Consider the following 17,362-nt stretch of genomic DNA (forward strand, 5'->3'; position numbering starts at 1 on the left):
TGTGACTTATTAAACTGATAGTTCGGTAATTTTCACATCTGTCAATACCTGCTTTCTTTGGGATTGGAATCATTATTGTCTTCTTGAAGTCTGAGAGTAATTCGACTGTCTCGTACATCTTGCTCACCAGGTGTCAGTTTTGTCAGGGCTGACTCTCCCAACGCAATCAGTACTTCTAATGGAATCTTGTATACGCCCGTGGCCTTGTTTCGAATTAGGTCTTTCTGTGCTCTGTCAAACTCTTCGCGCAGTATCATATCCCCCATTTCATCTTCATCTACATCCTCTTGCATTTCCATAATATTGTCCTCAAGAACATTGCCCTTGTATAGACCCTCCATATTCCACCTTTCTGCTTTCCCTTCTTTGCTTAGAACTGTGTTTCCATCTGAGCTCTTGATATTCATGCAAGTGGTTCTCTTTTATCCAAAGGCAGTATCTATCTTACCCCTTGTGAGATATGCCTCTACATCCTTACATTTGTCCTCTAGCCATCCGTGCTTAGCCATTTTGCACTTCCTGTCGATCTCATTTTTCAGACGTTTGTATTCCTTTTTGCCTGCTTCATTTACCGGTAACAAATCTAGCAGTTCGCCTCTGAATTGTATCCATGTCTTCCCTCAATCCGACCTGGTATGGATCCCAAACACTCAAGCAGTATGAAGAATATGTCGCACCAGCGTCCTACATTCGGTCTCCTTTACAGGTGAACCACTCTTTCCTAAAATTCTCCCAACAAAGCGAAGTCGACCATTTGCATTCCCCACCATAGTTCTCACAAGCTCGTTCCATTTCATATGGCTTTGCAACGTTATGCCCACATATTAATCGACTTGGCTGTGTCAAGCAGGACATTAGTAATACTGTATGCGAACATTACAGGATTGATCTTACTACTCATCCGCATTAACTTATTTATCATTTTCCACATTTAGAGCTAGTTGCCAGGCCTCACACCAACTTGTATCTTCCTGCAGTCACTCAACTTCCACACCTAAGCGTACACCACAGCATATTCAGCAAGCAACCGTAGATTGTTGCCTACCGTGTCTGTCAACTCATTTATGTACACAGAGAACAACAACGGTTCTATCACACTTCCCTGGGTCCCTCCTGACGATACCCTTGTTTCTGGTGAACACTCGCCGTCGAGGACAACACGCTACGTTCTATTATTTAAGAAGTCTTCGAGTCACTCACATATCTACGACATTATTCCATATGCTCGTCCCTTCGTTAACACGTCTGTTGTGGGGCGCCGTGTCAAATGTGGAATCTGCGTGTTGTCCTTCATCCATAGTTCGCAGTATATCACGTGAGAAAAGGGAAAGCTGAGTTTCTCACGAGCGATGCTTTCTCGTTGATGCAGTATCAACCCAATATTCGGAATGTGAACACAGACCAGGGTTACACACATAGATGCTTAATGATTCAAGTATTGTACCGTAAGAAAATCTATCCGGCATGGAATGGAAAGTGAGTATATCACTAAGTGACAGTAGACATTGGAATGAATGCAGGGACCCAAAGTCAGAAAACTGAGTCGACAGTAGGCTTGCATGCCTCCAGAGGGCAAAGACAGAATCCTTTGTACGAAACAGCACGCAAATAGTACGATAGATGAATGGCTTACCTCACAAGAAAGTTGTCACTCTGTCTCCACTCCTCTGCAACTCACTGTAGCCCCAGAGTTACCATTCTTCACTCACCAGTCACAGAACTCAGTCTTACTCTTATTCCTCTGTCAGTAATCGATCATTTTCACACTAAACACTCACTGACCTTGCACGGCAGTTTTGTTCATTTTCACCCCACTCTGTCCTCCAAGTGGCTGAATTTCCCGTAGTATCGTCTTTGTCATTGGCTACCTCATTTTGCAAATCTAATCCAACGAAAGAGCGACACTGGATAACCATGCCTACCAGCCTTCATACTGGGTGATGTAGTTTCCAAAGCAGTCGAAAATCCACTGGGCAGCGTTTGGCGTGCAGCATCCGAAATCCCTTGTCGCTTTCACGCGGGATCCTTATTGTATCACGCCATGTGTTGCTTACTGGTACCTTTGCCGATTTTCTCGTGGACACCGCTAGGAATTTCTTAAGTGTTTATTTGCAATCGTGAGCCGACGAGACGGCTGCCGTCCAGCAACAAACCTGTTTGTTTCTAGAGGGAACACTTGTAAGCGGCGCTCAGGGTCTGGAAAAGCCCCACTGCTGTCAGTCACTCTTTAAGCAGGAAAACCCTTTCAGAACAGATCAAAGACTTCCAGAAGAACTCCTGTACCTCAATTCCTTGCTTAGGCCTTGTGCCCTGGATTGTAGAAGTGGCCTTCAGCCGATCTAAACTAAATGAAAGGAGGTCTTTCGTTAAATCCTTGAGAGTTTTTGATTCTTGCTTGTGTGATTGTGTGTTTTAACAAATAAAGTTGATATGTTGAGTGAAACTGACAGTAACTTATTTTGGCCGCAGTTTATGTGTTGAGTGCAACTGACACTAACTTACTTTGGTTCCTTTCCACGTATATAACCTCATCCGTTCTGTCCTGTTAGCCCAGGGATTTCAGTTTGGTATTTGGTATCATGTTTGATATTTCGGCAGCCTCTAGTGATTGTGTTGTCTCCAGTTATAGACAAAGGTTATGTCCGCGGCTACTGTATAGGTTCCTGGAAAACTGCTGTAGGCGCTGAGTGGAGAGTCAATGGTCCCCTGATACATTAGTTACGTAAAATAATAGCTACGGTCTACCGTCCTTAATCAATGCGTAAGCCCATATTCTGTGGTGCAAATACTGGGCCACTGATAATATGCTTAAGGCACAATGACACAGCCGGCCGGAGTGGCCGTGCGGTTCTAGGCGCTACAGTCTGGAGCCGAGCGACCGCTACTGTCGCAGTTTCGAATCCTGCCTCGGGCATGGATGTGTGTGTTTGTCCTTAGAATTTAGGTTAAGTAGTGTGTAAGCTTAGGGACTGATGACCTTAGCAGTTAAGTCCCATAAGATTTCACACACATTTTTAAAATTACAATACCCAGCTTCTTTAGTCAATTAAACACAATTTTCAAGAAAATTAAATAGTTAAAGGGCTCACTATTACGAGTGGTTTATCTTTTGTAGTTATTTTAAAAGCTCTTGTACTTATCAGACTAATGTATTTTCTTCGCAGTTTCACAAGGTAATACTGACGAGCTCACACGCAAGAGATATAGCTGACCATTATGGCAAGAAAATGGTTAGGATACAATTTTACGACAAATGGTGACACGTGGAAATATCACCTAAGAACTTTTTAAAATATTAATGTTGTCTTTCCCCTCCGTTACTCAGTGCTAGCAGACAAAGAGAAGGTCTCAGGCACAGCCAACCGATTGCGCTCATATTTGGTAGAGTTCTTGGGTACAACATGAAATGAAAAGCCCGAAGATATTTAGGCTCAACGCATCCCCGTTTTTGAGAAAACCATCCCTGAACTTAATGACTCGCAATCCACTCAAAATTGACAGCATCGATAGATAACTGAAAACTGATCATTGTTCATCACGGTATATGGGGTCCGCAAACGCATATTTTCTTAGAGACTTTGGAAAGATTGACTGTACATTTTGCAATCCTAAAGTAAACGCCAGGCAGCGAAAGCCCCGTTAGTGTAGCGACCATGGCATTTGGGTGGGGAACCAGTGTCCGATTCTCAAACGAATAGTCTTTTATTCATTTATACCCGTTTGAAATTGGTGGGAATATGAGGCTAAATAAAGTAACTAAATCAGTAAGGAATACTAACGAGATAGGCAAATAACTTTCTCAAACGACTTGGAGTTCAAATGGTTCGAATGGTTCTGAGCACTATGCAACTTAACTTCTGAGGTCATCAACGGCCCAGAACTTAGAACTAATTAAACCTAACTAACCTAAGGACAACACACACATCCATGCCCGAGGCAGGATTCGAACCTGCGACAGTAGCGGTCGCTCGGCTCCAGACTGTAGCGCCTAGAACCGCACGGCCACTCCGGCCGGCTGTGTCATTGTGCCTTAAGCATATTATTAGTGGCCCAGTATTTGCACCACAAAATATGGGCTTACACATTGATTAAGGACGGTAGACCGTAACTATTATTTTACGTAACTAATGTATCAGGGGACCATTGACTCTCCATTCAGCGCCTACAGCAGTTTTCCAGGAACCTATACAGCAGCCGCGGACATAAGCTTTGTCTATAACTGGAGACAACACAATCACTAGAGGCTGCCGAAATATCAAACATGATACCAAATACCAAACTGAAATCCCTGGGCTAGAAGGACAGAGCGGATGAGGTTATATACGTGGAAAGGAGCCAAAATAAGTTATTGTCAGTTGCACTCAACATATAAACTGCGGCCAAAATAAGTTACTGTCAGTTTCACTCAACATATCAACTTTATTTGTTAAAACACACAATCACACAAGAAAGAATCAAAAACTCTCAAGGTTTTAACGAAAGACCTCCTTTCATTTACTTTAGATCGGCTGAAGGCCATACCTACAATCCAGGGCACAAGGCCTAAGCAAGGAATTGAGGTACAGGAGTTCTTCTGGAGGTTTAACTTCTTTAGAAAAAACAATTTTATCTTCAATATAAACATGCTGAAAGACTTAGCTTAAATTTTTCCCATAGAAATCGACTGAAGGCCACATATTAATCAAGAACAATTTTACGGGGCCGAGGCAAAGATTTCCAATGTTTAATCTATATAGGTTGAAAATTCGGCTGAAGGCCTCATATCGACAAACCAATTTAAAGGTTTAAGAACTAGGATGACGACTTTGCAATTTGAAAAGGCTGAAGTCCTTATCTTAAAATATTTCGTGTAAAACTCGGCTGAAGGCCTCATACTAAAGAATAACAATCTTATCACTTAATGGCACGACAATGATTTTGAGTTTTTAATTTAAGAGAGATTAAAACTCGGCCTAAGGCCACACATCATGCAGAAAACAATTTTACGGCTTAATGCCTAAAGGGAAGAGCTTGTAAATTTCAACTAAAATAGGCTTTATCCTGAAGTGCTTCACATAAAACTCGGCCGATGGCCACATACGAAACCCAAACAATCTCACGGCTTAAGGCCCAGACAAAGAAATTTCAAATTTTCAATTTAAGATGGAAAACTCGGCTGCCCGCGTCTCGTGGTCGTGCGGTAGCGTTCTCGCTTCCGACGCCCGGGTTCCCGGGTTCGATTCCCGGCGGGGTCAGGGATTTTCTCTGCCTCGTGATGGCTGGGTGTTGTGTGATGTCCTTAGGTTAGTTAGGTTTAAGAAGTTCTAAGTTCTAGGGGACTGATGACCATCGATGTTAAGTCCCATAGTGCTCAGAGCCATTTGAACCATTTTTTTGAAAACTCGGCTGAAGGCCACATACAAACTAGATCATATTTGTTCAAAATGTGTGTGAAATCTTATGGGACTTAACTGCTAAGGTCATCAGTCCCTAAGCTTACACACTATCTAACCTACATTATCCTAAGGACAAACACACGCACCCATGCCTGAGGGAGGACTCTAACCTGCTCTGGGACCAGCAGCACAGTCCATGACTGCATCGCCCAAGACCGCTCGGCTAATCCCGCGCGGCTAGAAAACATTTCTTACGGTTTAAGGCATAGACAAAATTTTTCAACTTTTGATTTTAAAAGCCTGAAAACTCGGCTGAAGGCCACATACCAAACCAAAAACAATTTTTTTAAGGCGTAAGGCCTACGTATCTTATAATTTGCAATTCAATTCCTTTCCACGTATACTTCACGCAAGCCAACGACCTGATTCTTTAGACAAGAAATTTGTCCGAGTCATCACTCTCACTCCTCGTGCAGATCTTCGCATTCTATGGCGCTCAGTAGAGCCTGGTATTAAGTCCAAGTACATACTTGAATGGCAACGATTTTTCTGTAGATCTCAGAATCGAGGCCAATTCCTACTCCGCATACCAATGTAAGTGGAAATTCTCGTGCAGTATTCCTGACTTAGGGAATTTCTGTCCAAGGAAGTCCCCTTTTACTTTTGCTTCTCTGACTCACATGAATGGACATACATTTGATTTGTGTTTGCATAGAACATTGTAGTATGATCGGTAACCGCAATGATCTCTTCATCTCTCTGGTCTCATGAGTGTTCATACTTTGTTACCATAATCTGTTGCATTGGTACTTCATTTCACCCCTCCACTGTTACAGAATGCATATACTTCCAGTGTAATTCGGACATCAGCAGATTAATAAAAGCAGGCTACAGTTCTTTTCTGGGACACAGCCATATTCGAATTTTTGCCAGTGGCACAATTTAGGATGTGTGTAATTATTCTGAATGAGAAAGGAGTTTGACTCGTCTACGCCGAGGCTATTACTATTATTTCAGTAGGCAGAAGAAGTTGAAGAAAATTTTCCGTTGTCTCCATGAAGCAGTTATCCGGTCACAGGCCTGAGCTGCTTTAGAGGCGGCAGAGAAAACGTAAATCTTGGCAGTCTGAGGGGAATTCCAACAACACTACTGGCTATTGTATATGCAGCCGCCGTCTAAATCGCTACGCCCGTTCGTTATGAACTTATTACGCCAAGTAGTGCTGGTCGGTCAGTGTAGGGTACAACAAAAACTAAAATCACAATGAATATTGTAAACACAAAGTTATCCATAGGTGTGGACCAATTCTTTTGATCAAGCGGTACAAGATGATACACGGGGAAAATCTCTGAGGTTATGTTACCTAACTTTTGAAAGAGGCCATCTTGGATGGAGTTCGTAACTTTCGGATGCAAAAAGGGTCATGTGACTTATTAAGCACACAGAGAATTACATGTGGATAATAATGGTGTCTTTCATTTGAGTGTAGCTCTTATTCATTCTCATTTTACATCGCATTTTCAACAGAACAAGGAAAACTCTGGCAGAGAATATATAAAGGCTAGAAGAAGTGCTAGACGTGTTACGTAGCACGTAGTAAGGCGGTTGTTACCCACTCGCCCAATCCTCGTCAACTTTAAACAACTCATGTACCGGAATGCAAACACAGACGACAACAATCCGCTGCATAAGGTGTGCAAGGTCCCTGTATACACAGTTGTCTTCGCATCTCCCTACAGCTAAAAATCTATTGCATTTAAACAGGGAGAACGTGACAGCCACCCCATCGGACCTCTACGACCCACCCATCTCCGGGGAAACTGGATATGGCCAGAGCCCACCTTGCTGAACGGAAGTTGGAAATGTCCCTTCTTCAGACATCATCAGAGGGAACAAATCTTGGTCTAGCAGTTGCTGTTATTGTACCCTGAATGCAGAAGGGCGAACAAAACGAGAACTCTATATCCCATACCAGAATCATTTTACTTGCGCGGAGTATCTTCAATGGCTCCATCCAGGGAACGCTCACACCACACTGGTAAATGTCATTCCATTTATTTACCTCTCCGTTTACCTACAAATTAGCTTCATCCGTAAGGATGAAACGTCCCCTTAAAACAATTATACAAGACTGTGCTTAAACTGAAACACAATATTTTTAGCGCAACGCAATCTGACTTTCAAAAATCCCTACAAAAGAATGGCCCTGACTAACAATAACCTATACCTTTCACAAATCACTTACCTCACAAAAATCTTCGTTACTCGAACTACTGCAATACAGCGAGCGCCACTACTGCCAGCTAACTAAAAGTTTCAAACTACGGAAGTCACTAACTAATGATGGGCACAGTTAGCAAATGAAAGATTTTAATAGAGAACAAGCAATGTATTTACCTTTATAGTCACAATATATATATCAGTTCATGACACCAATTCTTACAAATTTCAAAACTCCGCCATCTCTCTCCCCACGTCCACCACTGCTGGCGGCTCACCTCCAACTGCGCAACGCTACGCGCTGTTAGCATCCAGCTGCCGCTGCCCAACACTACAATGGCAGACAACAATGCAAAACAGCCACAGACTGCACACGGCACAGCCAGTGATTTTTATACAGAGCGCTTCGTGGCGGCGGCGTTACCAATAAAAAAACCTAAACAGCCTACTTACATAGCCCCCATGCTCCCCACAAAAAAATTTACAAATTGTTTTGGGCAGTGGCCAATAATAATTTGATAAAATTTTTCATAATTACAATAACAAAGATATCAAATGCACACACTTATTGATACAATGTTGGTCAAAAGCTAAAATTTTCTCACAGTCCATATAGACAGTCCTGATCATTCATCACAGTAAAATAGTAGTGTTTTTCTCAAAGACTGAGCAATAAAAGAAAATGCACATGGAAGTAGTGGATTTCCATGCAGTCTTGAAGAAGTAGTGTTGTCCTTCCAACGGAAAGACAGAGCTGACTCTTGACATGCAGACAGGTACTGGGCCACAACAGAGCAAACCCACCGCAGAGTCAGTCGAAGTTTTGAAGAATATTGGTAGGTAGGTCAACACAGAGTAGACCCATTGTAGTCCTGGTAGAGATTACGGTGTTGGTGGACCACTAGAGGTGCAGACCCACTGCAGTCCTTGTAGAAATAATGGTATAGGTGAGTCATCAAAGGTGCAGACCCACTTCAGTCCTTGTAGAGATTATGGTATTGGTGGGCCACCAGAGGTGCAGATCCACTGCAGTCCTTGTAGAGATGGCTAGCAGCCATCTTCAAACTACGGAAGTCACTAACTAATGATAGGCACAGTTAGCAAATGAAAGATTTTAATAGAGAACAAGCAATGTATTTACCTTTATAGTCACAATATATATATCAGTTCATGACACCAATTCTTACAAATTTCAAAACTCCGCCATCTCTCTCCCCACGTCCACCACTGCTGGCGGCTCACCTCCAACTGCGCAACGCTACGCGCTGTTAGCATCCAGCTGCCGCTGCCCAACACTACAATGGCAGACAACAATGCAAACCAGCCACAGACTGCACACGGCACAGCCAGTGATTTTTATACAGAGAGCTACGTGGCGGCGGCGTTACCAATAAAAAAACCTAAACAGCCTACTTACAAGGATTATGTCCTCTCTCTTGATATCAGGACAATTTCAAAGCATTTGGCTTGTATTAGGACCATTACCTTTCATGTCACTTGTAAGAAAGAAACACCAGTCATACCTCGAGAATGAATAAAGCTACGCTCGAATGAAAACGCCATTGTTTTACTCGAATAATTCTCTACCTTTTTGATATGTCACGTAACAGTCTGTCCATTCGAAAATTAAGAGTTGCATCCAAGATGGTGGATTCAAGACGAGTGGTGTTTGCTGCAGGATTGTAGTGCCAGTAGTTTACGAGGTATCGTATTTTGAGAAGTTGTCACACCGACACTTGTCCAGTACCTGTTGGAGCACACACTAACCCGTAACGAGGCAACTGACCATCACGGGTTGTGGTCAAAATGACCACCGGCAGCGGCAATGCACACTTCCAGTGTGGTATCAGAAGGCTGCTGCACACGTGCTAGCGTTTCAGCGTAAAACTCCGAGCAGGCTGCAGTAATACTCATACGTCGTTGATATCGTCTGGTGAAGTTAGTATGTCCTTTCAACAGCGTCTTTTTGTTTTCTCCACTGTAAAAAGTATACAGGCGTCAAATATGGTGGGAAGGGCCGGGCGAGATGCAAGTCCTCTGCATCCAGTCCAACGATTTGGAAGAAACTGGTGAAGACATGCTGTAGTACTTGGTGCGCAATGTTACCAAACGTTCCTCCTAGTTTGCACGGGATGGTCTTTTAGAATCCGTGGAAGATGGTCTGTTAGGAGGCTGTGATACATGTGAGTGTACAGCGTTCCGCCTCTGAAACACGGGCCTACGAGCTGATGGTCCACTATCCCACACCACACATTTACACTCCATGGACGCAGACGTTCCACCTGACGGTGCTAACGGGGATTGTCATCAGATCAATACTGCATGTTTCGGCGGTTTACCTGGTCATGATTAGTAAATGTGGCTTCATCACTAAAGAGGATACATGATACATCTGGAATATCTAGTCTTAATGGCCATGTACAAAAATTAACACGATTCTCATTGTCGTTTCCACGCAGTTCTTGATGGAGAGAAATGTCATAAGTATGGAACTTACGTCGCAGGAGAATACGTGGGACACTTTCCTCACTCAAGCCACTTCCACGTGCGCCATTGCGCGAGAGCTAACGTGCGGACCAACTTCAATAGCAGGAAGAACATTAATTCCCTCTGTTCTGTATTTATTTGTTTCCTTCTGTTACTTTGTCTAGGTATTACACAAGTACTTTCATGTAAATGATTGAAGAGGTCGATAAATAATTGTTGAAGTGGTTGACGTCTATTGGGATATCTTGCCACACAGACACGTACAACAACTAACTGCAATCATCCTACGCTCTCCGTATACCATGAGTATGTCGGTTTTTCTGCACAAACAAGTGTCAGTGTGGAAACTTGTCAAAATATTAAATTTCGTAAACGACTCTCACTAGAATGCTATAATAAACACCACTGACATTCTGATTTACTATACTTTTAGACTGTTAATGTCAATAGCCATTGTTTCATTTAAAAAAGCGTATGTTTGCACAAAATATGCTTTCTAAGAATTATTACAATCTATTGATTGGCTGACAGCACGAACCACCGGTTTCTAATCCATTCTGTGAAAACCGCACATCAATAACACTTTACATTTCCGTAATATTTTTGGTGCAAGTTTAGATGATTCCCCCTGTATACCAGGAACAACACGGGATCCAGCATGTAACACTGTGGTTCAGAAATCAAGTTTGTTTCTGCGTGTCCTTTAATACGTGGTCGATAGGAAACAGATACACATTATTTTCTGTGGTACAGATAACAACTACTAACCTGCTATATTTACTGTTTAAAAAAATTTGTTTCAGGATGTCATGCTGCACATAGTGAAAAGCCTTAGCAAATTCTCAATATGATTCCATTGTTAACAACGTTATGCTGATTTAATACGAGAGTTAGAACTTTAATAGTGGCAACTATTATTTACAGCTTGTACAAAATAGATACGTGTTTCAAAGTTTTACTGACCTTCAAAGTAGTCACTAGCATTGGGTATAACCCGTTGCCAGCAATGTGGACGTCGTAGAATACTCTTAACATTGTGTTGACAGTACGAGCGGCGCGGGCTGTTGCCTGACGAATTTGTAGCAGTTCTGAAGCGAATGCCGTAAAGTGTGTCCTCCAGTTTAGAAATCGAGTTGAATCTATGAGGGCTTAACGCAGGGGAGTGCAGTAGGTGGTATAGCAATTAGCAGCCCCATCAGCCAAACAAATCAGTAACGGCTTGCAAAATGATGGTCAGGTGCTGCAGAAAGTGTCATCACCTCTGTCTCTAAGCTGGTCGTAGGTTGTGTCACAAAAGTGAACAGCACAGAGACGGAAGTGATGGCACTTTCTGCAGGACCTGACCATCATTTTGCAGAACAATGCTCAAGCACGTACAGTGCAAGCCATTACTGATTTTTTTGGATGATGGGTCTGCTAAGTGCTATACCACCTACTACACTCCCCTGACTTAAGCTCACGTAAGTTCAACTCGATTTCTAAACTGAAGGAAACACTTCACGGCGTGATTCGGAACAGCTACAAATTCGTCGGGCAACAGACCGCGCCGCTCGAACTGTCAACACAACTGGCACTGTTAAGAGTATCCTACGACTTACGGGTTATACACAGTGCTGGTGACTACTTTGAAGGTAAGTGAAACTTACAAACACGTACCTATTTTGTACGAACTGTAAATAAATAGTTGCTACTATTAAAGTTCTAAACCTCGTATATCATTATTGCAGGAAAATTTTTGTCATTTGAGAATATGATATCATACATATTATTGTATACGTACAACACTGGTCACTAGCATTGGGTACAACCGGTTGCCAGCGACGTGGACGTCGTAGGATACTCTTAACACTGCCAGTTGTGTGGACAGTACGAGCGGCGCGGGCTATTACCTGACGAATTTGCAGCAGTTCTGAAGCGAATGCCGTGAAGTGTGTCCTCCAGTTTATAAATCGAGTTGAATCTATGAGGGCTTAACGCAGGGGAGTGCAGTAGGTGGTATAGCAATTAGCAGCCCCATCAGCCAAACAAATCAGTAACGGCTTGCAAAATGATGGTCAGGTGCTGCAGAAAGTGTCATCACCTCTGTCTCTAAGCTGGTCGTAGGTTGTGTCACAAAAGTGAACAGCACAGAGACGGAAGTGATGGCACTTTCTGCAGGACCTGACCATCATTTTGCAGAACAATGCTCAAGCACGTACAGTGCAAGCCATTACTGATTTTTTTGGATGATGGGTCTGCTAAGTGCTATACCACCTACTACACTCCCCTGACTTAAGCTCACGTAAGTTCAACTCGATTTCTAAACTGAAGGAAACACTTCACGGCGTGATTCGGAACAGCTACAAATTCGTCGGGCAACAGACCGCGCCGCTCGAACTGTCAACACAACTGGCACTGTTAAGAGTATCCTACGACTTACGGGTTATACACAGTGCTGGTGACTACTTTGAAGGTAAGTGAAACTTACAAACACGTACCTATTTTGTACGAACTGTAAATAAATAGTTGCTACTACTAAAGTTCTAAACCTCGTATAGCATTATTGCAGGAAAATTTTTGTCATTTGAGAATATGATATCATACATATTATTGTATACGTACAACACTGGTCACTAGCATTGGGTACAACCGGTTGCCAGCGACGTGGACGTCGTAGGATACTCTTAACACTGCCAGTTGTGTGGACAGTACGAGCGGCGCGGGCTATTACCTGACGAATTTGCAGCAGTTCTGAAGCGAATGCCGTGAAGTGTGTCCTCCAGTTTATAAATCGAGTTGAATCTATGAGGGCTTAACGCAGGGGAGTGCAGTAGGTGGTATAGCAATTAGCAGCCCCATCAGCCAAACAAATCAGTAACGGCTTGCAAAATGATGGTCAGGTGCTGCAGAAAGTGTCATCACCTCTGTCTCTAAGCTGGTCGTAGGTTGTGTCACAAAAGTGAACAGCACAGAGACGGAAGTGATGGCACTTTCTGCAGGACCTGACCATCATTTTGCAGAACAATGCTCAAGCACGTACAGTGCAAGCCATTACTGATTTTTTTGGATGATGGGTCTGCTAAGTGCTATACCACCTACTACACTCCCCTGACTTAAGCTCACGTAAGTTCAACTCGATTTCTAAACTGAAGGAAACACTTCACGGCGTGATTCGGAACAGCTACAAATTCGTCGGGCAACAGACCGCGCCGCTCGAACTGTCAACACAACTGGCACTGTTAAGAGTATCCTACGACTTACGGGTTATACACAGTGCTGGTGACTACTTTGAAGGTAAGTGAAACTTACAAACACGTACCTATTTTGTACGAACTGTAAATAAATAGTTGCTACTACTAAAGTTCTAAACCTCGTATAGCATTATTGCAGGAAAATTTTTGTCATTTCAGAATATGATATCATACATATTATTGTATACGTACAACATTGGTGACTGAAGTGGGTGTTGTGTGGCAGATCGTGTGAACGACATGGACGGGCTGGAGTCGGTGCCGTGTCAGCCGTGGTCCAGCCGCCTGCCCAAGATGGCGCAGCCGGACCTCGACTACATTGGTGAGTTCAGGCAGCGCTGCTGAGGAAGCGGCAGCCTTGCTGCCGAAGTCAGATCCTTCAAGGGGGCGTCCCGAAGTACTGAATGCTGCATAGGATTAACCAACGCTACAGTAAAAGTCTGGGCGTTTAGCACGTACTGGCGAAAACGAAAAGGTTCTTCTCTACCGACACTACAATAACGAAATCATGTATTTATCTGGGGAAGAAGGGATTAAAACATATTGTTTAAAAAGGGTTGAGATTAGTGAATGTTAGATAAAATAAAAACATTTTTCAGACTGGCATGTGTTTGGTGTTTTGAGTGCACGTTGAACTGCAGCTCCTCCTATAAATGTCTGGATTGTTAAGTCACTTCGAAGGTCGAATGGAGGCTACGGGATACGACTTTCAATACGACACGCCTAATAAAGCACTGTGGACTTCCCACCTACGTTTGTATATTTTTTTTAAATATAGGTGCATGAATTCAAACTCAGTGTCCTTGTGTTAAAGGCAATCCGTGTGATTAGCGTCCAGTATCTACTGAAATGAATACAAACGAATAAGTGAACGATGTGTCACTGAATTTAATACTTGTTGCATCAGCTCCCTTGTACACCTTCTACGAAAGTATTCGATGAATTATAAGAGTGGTCTATGCAATTTGTGTGACAGTTTCGTTAAATACTGGCCGAAAACAAATTTCGAAAATGAATTTATCGTAAATGTTTGCACCGTTTCCAAACCAATACACTTCATCCTGCGTGCCAATTTGTTATTCAAGATGATACGGGGAACTACCTCTCCACGGCGGAAAGGAGACAGTAGTGAAAGCGGTGCGGAGTATGTCATCGTCAGCTTGCCTTGCAACGCGATATGGACTGTTCTTACTAGTTAGCTACAACTGGCCTATCTAAATAACTACGCACGTATTCTGCAGCAACAGACGAATACAGGTGAAGATATAAGCATAGAATGTAAATTAAAGAAAAAGGAACAGGTCCTCATGTTAAATCACCTCTTTATAAAGACACTTTCCGAATGTAAACGTAAGCTACTTGAATTTTGTTGTTTTCTTAAAATATAACTAAATTCCGCCTCTGCGACATCTATTTTAGATGAATTTTCATTCGTTGTTTCGCCACATGTACTGCAGTGACACTGTGTTTCGTTGTCCCTTTACTCGCATTTGTGTAAGGACAGCAGCTTTCCATTTTACGAAGTAACATGACTATTCATGGGCGTTGAAGTCGTAATTTGTTCCAAATCCACTTCCCAACATCAACCACATTTTCAAAAGTCTGATGCAACATCGTCGTCACAAATGAAATGCTTTTGGTTACATTGGTTAGTAGGCACGTTAATTATGTGTGAAGTAGACTGCATGGATGGAATTACAGGACTATTTTGGCGTGTTACATCACAGTCCTTAGCAGTCACAGGATAATTTGATGAGAAGTGTTCAGTTAAAATTACTAGATTAGTTTGTAAAAATGCGGCAGAATAAAAACTGAATATTTTTCTGGAAACGTTCACCTGCAGGCATGTATGTATCCATTTCAGCCAAATTTGGCACACAAATAGCAAACTTCGAAAGTATCAGCATTGTGGGGTTTTTACCTCCTAGATGCAATAGGAATGTGCAAAAAAGTGTTTAGGCTGGCCTTCACAGCAGGCTTATTGTGTGGGATTGGTACCGACATACCTTCTTTACCTGCTGTGCATGGCAGCCTATATATCAGATGCAAAAAACTGTAATCAAGCCCATGACATGTAGGGTGCCCCACACAACATTCATGCTGTGTTGGAGTAGTATTGGCTTACTTCATCAACCAGTTTAGGAGCACCTACACATGCAGGTAGACTTGGCTGAGGGAAGGGTAAGATGGATAGTGGAGGAAATAGACAGAGAGGGAGGGAAGAAGGACATGGGTTGAAAAGAGAGAGCAGGTATGGATGGACAGAGAGAGGGAGGGAAAGTGGGAAGGAACAGGGTGTTAGGGTGCACGTGATAGATAGGGGTAAGTGGTTGAGGATACAGACAGAGGAGATAGAGAAGGTGGACAGAGAGAGGGTTGAGGAGGGGATGGTCAGAGAGAGATGTAGAAGGTTATGTATAGAGTAGGTGGGTGGAGGAAATGGTCAGAGAGAAGGCGAGGAGAACATGGAAAAAGAGAGGGACAAGGAAGGAGGTAGCAGGTGTTTTGGGGTTTTAGGGAGATGGAAAAGGTAGGGCATTTGGAGGAGATGGAGGGGGAAGAGAATATGGACACATAGAGGGGGAAGGAAGATCTAGTCAGAAAAACGGACCAGATGGACCAAGAAAGGGGGCAGGAGAAGATGAAAGGACAGACAGAGTGAGGAGGAAAAGGCAGACAGAGATGGGAGGATAAGGTGGACATAGAGACAGAGGTAGTATGAAATGGACATTGATAAGAGGTGGAGGAGGAGATGTGCACAGTTATGTGAGTCGAATACATTTGCACTTGGAACCTTGGGGTAAACAGGCCCATGTGGAGAGAGGAAATAAATAAATGTCTAGGAAAAGCATCTTAATGTATATAAAAGTGAGTGTATGCATGGATATGTAAGAACTTCTCCTAGGTCGCTGGACTGAATTGGGTCACACAAACTTCTTGCCCAGAGAGGATCAACACAGGGGGCTTATAATGCTCTAGCTCTAATATTTACAGATACTTAAGCACCTGCCATGCAGGTTGCTCTTTAGGATAGGTGTGTTCTGTGGTAATAGTATTGACCTGCTTTGCAGGGCAGGCTACACATCACTGGCAAGAAACAGTTTTCCATCCCACCACATGTAGGCTGCCCAGCACAAAAAGCATGTTTTGTTGGAGTTGTATCAGCCTGCTTAATTGGCTGGCTTTGTATGGCAACCTACAAGTCATGGTAAAATAGCGGTTTTCAAGCCCTTGACACACAGGTCATGCCTGGAAGAAGGTTGAGATGGATAGGAGATGGAGAGAGATGGCAGGAGGTTATGGATAGGCAGAGAGAGGGAAGAAGAGGATGTAAAGACAGGGAGGGAAGGGGAGGAAGTGATGTACAAAGAGAAAGGGGGTGGAGGAGATGAACAGAAAAAGGCAAGGGAAGAGGAGATGGGTTAAGAAGATATGAATATATAGGAAGGTGAGATGGTGATGGATAGAGAGGGAGGAAGAGCAGGTGGACCATGGAATGTGCATATTATATATGATATACAAGGACACAGGCGAAGATAGAAAGTCTAATATGTGTAAAGCAGTACACATGTGTGTATGCCCAGATCTCCTTCCAAACCCCTAGATATATTTCAACAAATGTGTCACACAAACAACATACTACATAAGCAGTGGCACCAAGAGTTTTATAACTTCCTATGTCCAATAGGAGCTGATATATAGGCAGAATCTTTTTTCATCTCCTGCTTTGTATGCTGCAATGCACAACAAGCACGTTGAGTAGCAACTGCCTTATGGACTTGCACAGCAGGGCAGCCTACAGACCTGCACTGCTCAGAACAGTTTTAAAGTCTTTAACATGTAGTCTGCACTGTACAACATGTGATTTGTGAGAGTAATATCAGTATGCTTTATCAACCTTTTTTCCAGGGTCACATGCACTGATGGGCATGAGTGGGGGAAGGTTGAGATGGATGAAGGAGGGAATGGACAGACAGGAGGGCAGGAGTGCTTGGACAGATATATTGGGGCGGAGCTGGTAAGCAGAGAGGGGTAAAGAGGAGAAGAGAG

General features: G+C 43.1%; 1 protein-coding gene across 1 annotated transcript in view; it reads left to right on the forward strand.

The window, feature by feature from the left end:
* Nucleotides 1-17,362, forward strand: part of LOC126267610 (SCY1-like protein 2) — a 1,033,915-nt gene that overhangs the window by 561,545 nt on the left and 455,008 nt on the right. Inside the window, exon 6 of the mRNA XM_049972911.1 lies at nt 13,539-13,634. Within this exon, the coding sequence (XP_049828868.1) occupies nt 13,539-13,634 (96 nt within the window). The remainder of the gene's footprint in view (nt 1-13,538; nt 13,635-17,362) is intronic.

The sequence above is a fragment of the Schistocerca gregaria genome, chromosome 4 (assembly GCF_023897955.1).
Source record: "Schistocerca gregaria isolate iqSchGreg1 chromosome 4, iqSchGreg1.2, whole genome shotgun sequence".
Lineage (NCBI taxonomy): Eukaryota > Metazoa > Arthropoda > Insecta > Orthoptera > Acrididae > Schistocerca > Schistocerca gregaria.